Source organism: Typopeltis vanoorti, chromosome 9, assembly GCF_054136105.1.
Source record: "Typopeltis vanoorti isolate ZY-2024b chromosome 9, IOZ_Tvanoo_1.0, whole genome shotgun sequence".
NCBI lineage: Eukaryota > Metazoa > Arthropoda > Arachnida > Uropygi > Thelyphonidae > Typopeltis > Typopeltis vanoorti.
The window spans coordinates 111,349,277-111,360,873 of record NC_143557.1 but is presented as its reverse complement, the minus strand read 5'-3'; the positions used below and the strand labels follow the sequence as shown (position 1 = coordinate 111,360,873).

Genomic DNA, 11,597 nt, shown 5'->3' with positions numbered 1-11,597 from the left:
GGCAGTCTCGTGCACCCAAATTTGTTGAGGTTTGGAAAGTTTTTTTAGAGCTGAGGCTGATTCCATGAACAATCTTTCATATTTAAACTTGCTGCGGTGTATTAACGTGGCTTTCTTCCAATGTATTCTGTGGTGGGTATCCAGAGCATGGTCTGCAAGCCCAGAGTGGCTGTACTGGTGAAACTGGATGTAGTCTTTATGTTCCAAAATCCTGACATTTGCTGTTCTGCCTGTTGGGCCAAAGTAGGACAGTTTACAGCTGCAAGGGACCTGATATATCCCAGGTAGATCTAGGGAAAGTGGTTGGTCTTTGGTGGAGCAGATAAGGGATGCCAATTTTTTATGTGATTTGTAACAAAAAGTTAGGTCATATTTCTTTAAGATTTTGGTTATTTTTTCCGAGGTGCCCTGGATATAGGGAATGGTGATGGATTTAGTGTAATCTTTGTTATTAAGGGGGGGGAGTTATCTGGTTTTAATATTTTTTGGGGGTTGTAGCCATTGGCTAAGAAAGTATTAAGGATGTGGTTTAGTTCAGTGGTTAGGGCATTGTCATCTGAACAGATTAATTTTGCCCTGTTATATAGTGTTTTTATAACCTCATATTGTTGTGTGTGTGTGTGGGGGGGGGGGATTGCTGGTGAATGTATCTGCCTGTATGGGTGGGTTTTCTGTAAACAGAGAATATCAAGGATCCATCCGGCTGGCGAGTGATTCGAGTGTCTAGGAAAGAGAGACTTTGTTTTCCTCTTTTTCCAATGTGAACTAGATTCTGGGGTGTTGGTTGTTTAAGTGTGTTAATCAGGAGTGGAGTGTATCTGAGTCATGTGGCAAAATAGCAAACACATCATCAATGTAGCGAAGCCAAACAGTGGGTTTTTGTGGGGCAGAGTTTAAGGCTTTCTCTTCAGAAGTCTCCATAAAGAAGTGGGCCAAGGGTGGGGAGAGAGTGGTGAACCCATGGCTGTCCCATCTATCTGTTTGTAGAATTTTCCTTGCCAAACGAAATAGCCTCAGTTCATTGTGAACTGAAATAAGGCTGAGATATTTGGAAGAAATTTAGCTTGGATTAGCTCTAAGTTTCTTTGAGTGGGACATTTGTGAATAAGGAGGAGACGTCAAAACTGACCATTAGGTCAGTATGTTGGAGTGTAAGATTTTCTATACTGGCTTTGAAGTGGGCTGAATTTTTTGTATGTGATGGTGTGTTGCCAGTATAGTGTGTGAGCAATTTGGCTAAATGTTTGGCTAATTTGTATGTGGGAGAATCAATTCCATCCACTATGGGACGTAATGGCACATTTTGTTTATGTATTTTTGGAAGTCCATATATTCGGGGAAGGTCTAGAGTTAAAAGGTTTTAGTTTGTTGGTTAATGGATCCTTGGTATTCTCTGTTTACAGAAAACCCACCCATACAGGCAGATACATTCACCAGCAATCTCCCCCCCCACACACACACAACAATATGAGGTTATAAAAACACTTTATAACAGGGCAAAATTAATCTGTTCAGATGACAATATCCTAACCACTGAACTAAACCACATCCTTAATACTTTCTTAGCCAATGGCTACAACCTCTAAAAAATATTAAAACCAGATTCCCCCCCCCCCTTAATAACCAAGATTACACTAAATCCATCACCATTCCCTATATCCAGGGCACCTCGGAAAAAATAACCAAAATCCTAAAGAAATATGACCTAACTTCTTGTTACAAATCACATAAAAAATTGGCATCCCTTATCAGCTCCACCAAAGACCAACCACTTCCCCTAGATCTACCTGGGATATATCAGGTCCCTTGCAGCTGTAAACTGTCCTACTTTGGCCCAACAGGCAGGACAGCAAATGTCAGGATTTTGGAACATAAAGACTACATCCAGTTTCACCAGTACAGCCACTCTGGGCTTGCAGACCATGCTCTGGATACCCACCACAGAATACATTGGAAGAAAGCCACGTTAATACATCGCAGCAAGTTTAAATATGAAAGATTGTTCATGGAATCAGCCTCAGCTCTAAAAAACTTTCCAAACTTCAACAAATTTGGGAAGCTTGCATCACGAGAACATCAGCCCAACAGCCAAGACAACCCAATATAGCCTGCTGGGGGACTCTAGGAACAACAATATACCTCTCTTCCAAAAGGCTCAACGACGATGCCGTCAGCGCCCTTTGCCTCGGCCGTAATTTTGCCGTCGCTCCGAAGGAAGTGCCGGTGCTTGACGTAATGGTGAACATCGAACGTGGAATCGGTCGCTTACCGTCGGAGATAGTTAACAACATCAGACTTGATGTAGCCAACATCCTCGCGCATTCTTCGCCACCGAAAAGTAATTTATCATATGCCCAATGCACGGCTCTCCTGAAACTACTAAAAGAAAAAAGTATCGTCATTACCAGAGCGGATAAGGGTAATGCCATAGTCATTCTTAATACCAGTGAATATAATCGTAAAATGAACATTATCCTCCGCGATCGCGCTACCTACATCCCGCTAGAACACGACCCCTCAAAAACACAAGTTAAGAAACTAAAAATTTTACTCAAAAAAGTATCTTCCTGGCCCCCTGATGTCAGGAAAAAACTTAAACCTTTCCGCTCCCGTTCCCCCTGAATATACGGTTTACCAAAAATCCACAAACCCAATTCCCCACTCAGGCCTATAGTAGATGCCACCAATGCACCTTGCTATAGACTATCTAAACAGCTGGCCAACTCTCTGATCCCACTCACCGGAAGGTCCCCTTCCTATATAAAAAACTTGACCCACTTTAAAGCCCTCACAGAAAATTTAACCTTGAATAAGACAGACATATTGGTAAGCTTTGATATCTCCTCTTTGTTTACCAATATTCCCTTAATTGACACCTTATCTCTCTTAGAAAACGTTTTTCCCTCTGACATCTTAGATCTCTTTTCCTTTGCCATTAACTCTGGGTATTTCTCTTGGAACAACAAAATCTACAAGCAGATAGAGGGAATTGCCATGGGTTCCCCCCCTCTCACCCCCCTGCCAATTTCTATATGGAAGATTTCGAAAAACGAGCCATAGACTCAGCCCCACTCAAACCTTCTATCTGGCTAAGATATGTAGATGATGTGTTCTCTATTTGGCCTCATGGCCCAGACACGTTAGACTCCTTCCTCAGTCATCTCAATAGTCTACATCCAAGAATCCAGTTCACTATGGAAAAGGAAAAGAACAATTGTTTACCCTTCCTAGACACCTTAGTCACACGCCTGCCTAATGATACACTTACCTTCACCGTATACAGAAAACCCACACACACACAGGCAGATACATTCAGAAACTCTCCCACCACCACCCCTCTCAACAATATGGCATTATTAAAACTCTTACCAAGAGCACAATCTGTTCCAGTGGAACCGCCCTCACTACTGAGCTTAACCACATACACAGCACTTTCCTCTCCAATGGCTACAGCGATCACAGTATCAAAAAAATAATCAACTCCGCCCCCATTCCCCGTCCTTCTCGTCAACAAGATTTTAAAAATGCCATCATCATCATACCCTACATCCGTGGCACATCCGAAAAAATAGCCAAGACACTAAAACAGTACAACCTACACACAGCACATAAGTCCCACCGCAAACTGGCTACCCTTATCCGTTCTACGAAAGATCAGCTCCCTCCTCTTTTTCTCTCTCTGCCTGGAGTTTATAAAGTACCCTGTTCCTGTAAGCTGGCGTACTTTGGACAGACAGGCAGATCAGCATCCATCCGTCTAGAGGAACACAAGTCTTACATCTTCAAACACAACTATGGCCATTCAGGCTTGGCTGACCATGTTTTGGACACCACCCACAGGGTATCATTGAAGAAAACCACCATGCTCCACCACAGCAAATTCAAGAAAGAGAGACTTTTCTTAGAAGCAGCAGCAGCTCTCAAAAACCAACCAAATCTCAATAAATATGGTTGCATTAAGCTTCAGAAGATTTGGGAAACACTCATCACCAGAGTTCCCACCTTACATTCCAGGCCACCTACTACTGCCCATAGAGGGCACTCTACCTAGATAGGACTTTAGTGTCACCCACGTGGTTGGGCTTAGTATTGTTTGTTATTTGTGTATATGTTACATTAATTGTTTTTGTAATCCCCGTAGATGTCCTAGTGACTAGGACGAAATATAGGAAGTATTAAATTTTATTTTAATCCTTTTTGAGTGTTGTAAAAAATCCATTAAGCCTCCAACATGATGTCCTCACAGCACTTAAGCCTCTACACACGTGTATGAACAACAATAGTTTCTCTCTTCTGCCTCATTTGCTTTTTGTAGTGCCTGCATGTACATGTCATAGTTGTATGTTCCCATTGAAGATGGCAATGTGACATTGCCGAAATATAGGAAGTATTTATTAAAGTTTCTTTTAATTAATATTCCAGTATATGTTGTAAATTCCTTAAATAATTTAATAGTCAAAAGGAAACAGAGTGAAATAGAAAAATGAAAATTTACAACAACCTAACAGTCAGTAATCAAGAATGGGTGGCCTGCTTCTTAGAATAGGCATAACAGTACAAAAGCAGGAAGCAAGAATAATTCAAATGAGAATAAAAGGCATCCATGTGCTTTTCTTCTAGGATACCCACATACTAAACTAATAGACATCAAGAAAATGAAGAAAATACACAACATCACAGTGTATTGAAGTGGAGGGTGCAACATTGCCAGAGGAACAGTCATAATCTTAGTAACAAACTTTCCAGGGAAACTTATATCCTGCTCAAGAGACCAAGAGGGAAGAATAATCTCAGTAATAGTCAAATTGGGAAACCAGTAAATTTCACCAACATATATGCATCCAACAATGGACACCGAAGATCACTTTTCTTCAGGAACCTTGACAAATACATACAAGGGCCACACAAACACATTTTTGGAGGTGATTTCTATTGCTTAACACAGCGTTTCCCAAATTTTTCCTATGACAGAACACTTCACAAATTCTGAAATTTTAACGGAGTGCCTTGGTTAGAGCTGAGTATCATCGGTCTCATATTCAATGTAAATGAGTGCTGGGTCACAGCGCATCGCATTGACCTTGCTTGTGACTGCAAGTTTCCTAGAATAGATACCTCCATAATTCACTCGCGCTCGGAGGTTCAGCAACCACAGGTTGCTGCCAGCCAGCATGAGCTAGCCTTGACAGCACAATTCACACGCAAAGTGAGGAATGCCTGATTTTTAAACATGTTCAAATTTTCACCTGTAGAGGGTGCTGTACCACATGCCTCATTTGCAAATACATGCAAATGAGAGTTCTATAAAATGCGAGGTATACCACTGGCAGCTCATAATGAATGCATGGGAATTCCCAGTCATTGGGGCGAACAGAATTGTTTTTGTGAAAAGAAAAATTTGTTGCTGTGATGCTTACTTTGGTGGATAAGGCTTTGTTAGTGAAGTTTTATATAAGTGGGGAATCGGTAGCAGAAGTTTTATGAAAGTTTTGAATGCAGAAAAGAATGAAGAAAGGTTGAGGTCCTATTACTCCTGCCAGACTATAGTCTAATAAGACGTTTCGAGAAAACTGGAAATTTGTCGGATCGCCCTCGAACATGCAGACCAAAACCCATACCATTGTTGTGGTATCGCAAATGAATGCCCTAGAGGCACAATCAATAAGCAGTGTAAGCAGTGTATGGGAAGCTCCAAGAATCACAGACATAGCAAAAACATACGTATTCTTCATCCTTCATGGTATGTAAGCATCACAGCAACAAAATTTTCAACAAAAACAATTCTGTTCATCCCAATAACTGGGAATTTGCATGCATTCATTATGAGCTGCCAGCAGTACACTTTGCATTTTATAGAACTCTCATTTGCCCATATTTGCAAATGAGGCATGTGATACAATGCCCTCTATCAGTGAAAATTTGAGCTAATTTTTTTCTCCCCACAAAAAAACTCCCCATCCATGCGATTCACTTTTGTGCAAACCGCACTATAATATGCCCATTTTTCTGATTTTTATGAATTATTGAAATATTTTGGAACTTATTGGACACCCTGTGTGTGTGTGTGTGTGTGTGTGTGTGTGTGTGTGTGTGTGTGTGTGTGTGTGTGTATAAAATACCATTGTCTAGTCTAGAGAGGATCCAGAATCCAATCTTGGGAAGCTGTCCCCCCAAAACTGGAGGGGGAACCCATCCCCTCCCCCCAAAAAAAACAAATGCAAGTCCCATAGGAAAATCATATTTGGACTAGAACTATCCCCATAAACCCTCCCTCCCCTTCAGGACAGAACATTCATTTCATGTTTCCTGTCTTCTTCTCTCTTAAAGCCATAGTTTCATACTCTCGTATGAAACCTGTTCTTGGAAAAGGTGATCATGACCTAAAAAAATGCAGATAATGAGAGTATTCAAGAAACAAGATGGCAAGCAACAAAGGAACCCGTGATAGAGAAAGTGATGAAAAGATACTGAAACTACCATACCTACGACTATTAATGAATACAACCTTTTCTGTTTTTGGTGGGTGAAAACCCAATACCACTAACAAAAAGGCATTAATTACGCAATTAGTAAAACAGAGCTCTGGTATTCAAACAAACTCTGTTTTTTGATAATTTTGTTTTTCATTTATAAAATTTTGGACCCTTACCAAGATTCCATGTAAAGATCTGTCACTACGTGTCACCAAATCAAAGACCATTCATCCAATTCCAGTCATCAACATTTGGCAGAGGTAATTGGAAATCCACGATTGCACATTTGATACAACCGAGAAGAATGGACACACCATGGAAAACAGGAAACATCCCAAAAATAGAAGTATGAAGGTAAGGATCCTGATTTGAAATGCCCTAAATGAGTGGTTCTCCATTATAACTGGACAAGGAGTGTGCATTAGTGGTCCAATGTTAAAAATGAAGTCAGAGGTGCTAGCTAAGAAGTTGGGCCATGATGATTTTAAACAGGATTATATTGAAGGACTTTAGAACAACAGGTTATTGTCTTTGTTGATACTGACGAGGGAATTTAAACATGCACATATTTTGCTGTTATAATTAATTAGAATAATGATTTGTTGCTCAGAGAAATGTTAGTTCTCTTTTTTCATATCTTTTTAACTATTAACATGAAACTTTTGCATAATTGGAGCAGCTGCTTAATTGGGCTAAAATGTTTTAGTCCTGATGTGTCCCAATTAATTGGAAGTTACTGTGTTATGTAGCAATCTATGCAATTACTATTTGAGATCATGCTGACACATATTTTTTAAAAAAATATTCCAATTAACACAGATAAAACTGTACTACAAATTTTCACTTGAGAATAGTGATGAAAATCTTCAATCCAAAAAAACTACAATTCTAAACAGAGGAGTAAAATAATAATGGATTATTTGTGATCTATTATTGTCTTTCTGTTTAGTATAACATAATATGTACAAATCTGAGACATCAGAAGTTTCAAATTTACTTGAAACTTCTGATTCTCTTGAAACATCTAAAAACAAATCCCCAAACAATGCTTAATACATTATTTGCTTTAATATATTCACTTTTCTAATAAAAAATATTTAAATATTTACAAGAGGAGTATAGATATGCCTTTAAATAAGTATTTCCATGTATTAGCATACAGAAACAGTTCTTGATATACATGTTCAGTTTAACTTTACATGCAGTTGTGTAGATTACTGTAAGTTAAACTGTCAATTCTAATAACTTGGATGCTGTTACATAAACAATGACTTAATGCTGAAGTGGGCTGGTATACCAATTAAAAACAAAAAAAAAAAAACAGTAACCAACTTAAATTTTGATAACCAATTCACTCTTTATCAACAGGTGTCCATCTTAACTCAGTTTCTTTTTCCCTGGAAATTTTAGGTGTTTGTACAGCTTTCTGGCCAACTATGGCAGTGTCTAGTTCATGAAGTGTTTCAGAAGATGCTCCAAAATATTTCAAACCTCCTTCTGTACTTGAACCATCAATCTGAAAATATACAATATAATAATGGATCCAAAATTATATTATTTAATAGTATATAATTATATTGTGCATGTTATATTGCATGCTGTAACTTTGCTGGGCATAAACACAGAATGAGCCACCAACTTTATAAGATTCAGCCATTAAGATCTGGGTGCAGTAGGATCTCTTAGTGCCAACTGTAATCATGTCCCTCATGCTGATGCAATTCATGATACTATACAATACCTAACCAAACACTCAGCAAATGTTCTGAAAACTCAAACATACAGATGAACTGGCAATAGAATATATGCAGCTAACAGACAGCAATATGTAAACTGAATTAAATATCCTATCATAGTATTTGATTTACATGAAGCCAAATCATTTAGTTTTATGTAACCATTATCAAGTCCTAACATGTTAAGGGTAGAATGAGAAGAGATTACAAATCAGAGTACTGTGAAACAAACTTCTCATTAGACTGATGTTGTAAAAAGAAGATGCAATTCTGAAGGATGAAAAATCTAAACAAATCAAAAGCAAGTAAAAGTGTTGGATTGGAAATAACCAAATGCAATTGTACATAATGGCAATTATTCAGTACAAAGTGTGATAGTTAATGAAGAAAGTATGAAAGCTACAAAAGCTCAATTCTGTCCAGAACAGAGTTTTAGGTAATGCTATAACTTCATATGAAACATTTTGCGTGTTTTTAGGAATTTTATTTCAGCTAACGCATACAGCATCACTCATTACACTGAGCATCAAATTGAATTTTTTTTTTTTTTTCCTGGCTGTGAGGCAAAACTATGTATATCTAAAAATTTTTCAGATCTGAATACCAACTAAAATTTTCTTATTGTCTTCCAGTTTTATATTACTGGAATCAAAATTACATGCTGACATACTAATGAACTTCATAGAAACTTATAGTATGGAGGAGGGGGGGGCTGGAAAGTTCTGATAAACACCTACAACAAAAATGATGTTAAAGCAACTGATATAACCACAAGAAAGAACATGTGACAAGAATGTAAGAACATAAGTGACCTTCATAACTCTGCTACTAGTATGTTCTTTCTTGTAGTTATACCAGTTGTTTTAATATCATTTTTGTTCCAGGTGTTTATCCACATATACAGATATGTGCAAATTTACTTAGTTTAAAAAGTCTTCTTTAGCGTTTTCTGCTTAGAGCTGTAATTTCTTAGATTACAAACAAGCAAGCATCCTAGAGTCCCACTGAACTTAGTACCATTGTTTATACAAGAAACATCTTTCATGTTCATCACTGACAACATTCAACACTCATGAGGAAAAAAAAAATCCAAATATGAACGCAGACAAAATCATGAACATATGTCACAGTGGAAATAAATTCATATATACCAGTCTATAGGCTGGTTAGCTGAGTAGAAACTATTCAACTGGCCACTCAGTATGTCTAATCCCTATGAAGCTATATTAAAGATTTTTATTGGATTATTTTTATTACACATTCACATTGCTTAGTGGAAAGGCCAAAGTGGTATGAAATGTTTGGTCTTTAAAGCAGGATTTTATTATTATTATTATTATCCAAGGTCCCATGGAGTCAACGACTCATCTAGGAGTCGTTGACTCCATGGGAAAAAACTCATCATACCGTGCTTTAAACACACTCAAATTCTTTGCAGACACCACACTCTCAGGCAAGGCATTCCAATCATTCACAACTCTGCATGAAAAAAACCTGCTTCTCACTCCCCTACTCACACCCTCTTTATACAGTTTCCAGGGATGACTTCTGGTTCTACCCTGATCTCCCACTATTTTCTGTAGAACCTCTCCAGCATTGATCCTATAACAACCCCTTAATAACTTGTAGGTCTCTATCATATCTCCCCTCTTCCTCCTGTCCACCAAACTATGCAAGTTGCATCTTCTCAATCTTTCCTCATACTCGATATTCCAGAGGTTAGAAACTACCTTAGTCAGTCGCCTCTGGACCCTTTCCAATATCTCTTCATCCTTCTGAAAACCAGGTGACCAAATCTGGGCACAATAGTCCATGTGTGGCCTAATCAAAGCCCTATACAATGGAATAAGAATCTCGCTACTTCTACAAGTCAGTATCCTACGCATCATTCCCAGAAGCCTTTGTGTTGTCTTCACGATTTTGGCTGTGTCCCCAAAATTTCAGATCCTTATCCACTATCACTCCCAGATCTCTTATTTCCTCCACCTCTGACAATATATCCTCACCAAGCATAAATTCTGCATCCTATTTTTGTTTTCCAAATTTTAAAACCTTACATTTTGCAACATTGAACTTGCATCCCCATTCCCGTGTCCAATCACTCAATTTATTCAAGTCTTCTCGTAAGGCCACAACATCTTTCCTACTCTTCATGGTTCATTCCAACTTTGCATCATCTACAAACAACTGAATATCTCCATCCAAATCTTCACCAATATCATTAATATACAAGTTAAACAGTAATGGCTCTAAAACAGACACCTGAGGCACACCACTAGTAACTTTCCTTTTCCTGGATATCGCTCCTCCATACACAACTTCTCTTGGAATATCTAAACCTTAGTCCAAACACAGTACTAAAATAGGTTTCCAATCATTTATGGGGGAGATGATCAGTTTTTTACAACATACAAGTGAGCGTTAATGTTCTAAAATTCATCAACATACATATTATAATTCAATCGTTATTCATTCACGAACTAAACTTCTCTATGTTGAAGAGTTGAGCAGCACTGGTAGTAATACCAGTGATATTAATACCAGTAGTTTATTAATATCACTAGTAATACCAGTGATATTACTAGTGATAGTAGTAGTAATAGTCATATAATAATATATACTATATTATACATACAATAAACACTGTAACTATAAAATAAACAATCTAAAAACTCACATAAGTAGAGTAGGTGCCCTCCCACGATGAGTATTTGGATTCTCTGGAGGTGTTATATAAGGAATTATTAATAATAATAATAACAATTGCATCAGCTGCATTTTTAAAGCTCCAGATCAGTAAAGAGAAAGTATGTTCCGTGATCCGATTTTCAAATCCTTAAGACATTTGCCATTTTGTCGCCAATTAGTCCATAAAGCAGTTATTTCTTTAGATTTCATAACCAGTTGTTTTTTTACAGGGTGGGGTCGTCAGCCCCAAGCCCAACCCCCAACCTGGAGGACCATGCCTCCATATTTATGACCCCCTGCGACAGGGTGACCCAGCTATCCCCCCAGGCACTGGGTACCCATTTTAGTCACCTTGTATGACATGCATGGGCTACAGTGGGGGCTATTTTTATTCCCTAGCCACCACACAGGGAGGAGAACTTATTACATCATCCACAACAAAGAAAATTGGAATTTCTGGCTCTACCCTCAAACTCCTTGCCACAGGCAAGAGTTAAGAGGATGGAGTTTTTTTTTTTTAAATTCAACTGGCCAGTTAAACTTCTTTGGCCTCTTTCAATCCATTGATGGATATAGGAGGCCTCCCTTAATTTACAGTTCTTTCTGTCTTTAGCTAATGTCCACCATCTCATGGTAAACCTTTGTAGATCATCTCTTCCTCCTTGATTTTTGGTGACACCTTTCCTTCTCATGGTATCTA

At 38.3% G+C, this 11,597-nt stretch overlaps 1 protein-coding gene across 1 annotated transcript in view; it reads right to left on the bottom strand.

The window, feature by feature from the left end:
- Window positions 1-6,315: 6,315 nt before the first annotated feature.
- The window catches only part of LOC150103424 (dynein regulatory complex subunit 4-like), a 199,200-nt gene continuing 193,918 nt past the window's right edge, over window positions 6,316-11,597 (bottom strand). Inside the window, exon 10 of the mRNA XM_090398147.1 lies at window positions 6,316-7,989. Coding sequence (XP_090254273.1) covers window positions 7,825-7,989 — 165 coding nt within the window. The 3' untranslated portion in view covers window positions 6,316-7,824. The remainder of the gene's footprint in view (window positions 7,990-11,597) is intronic.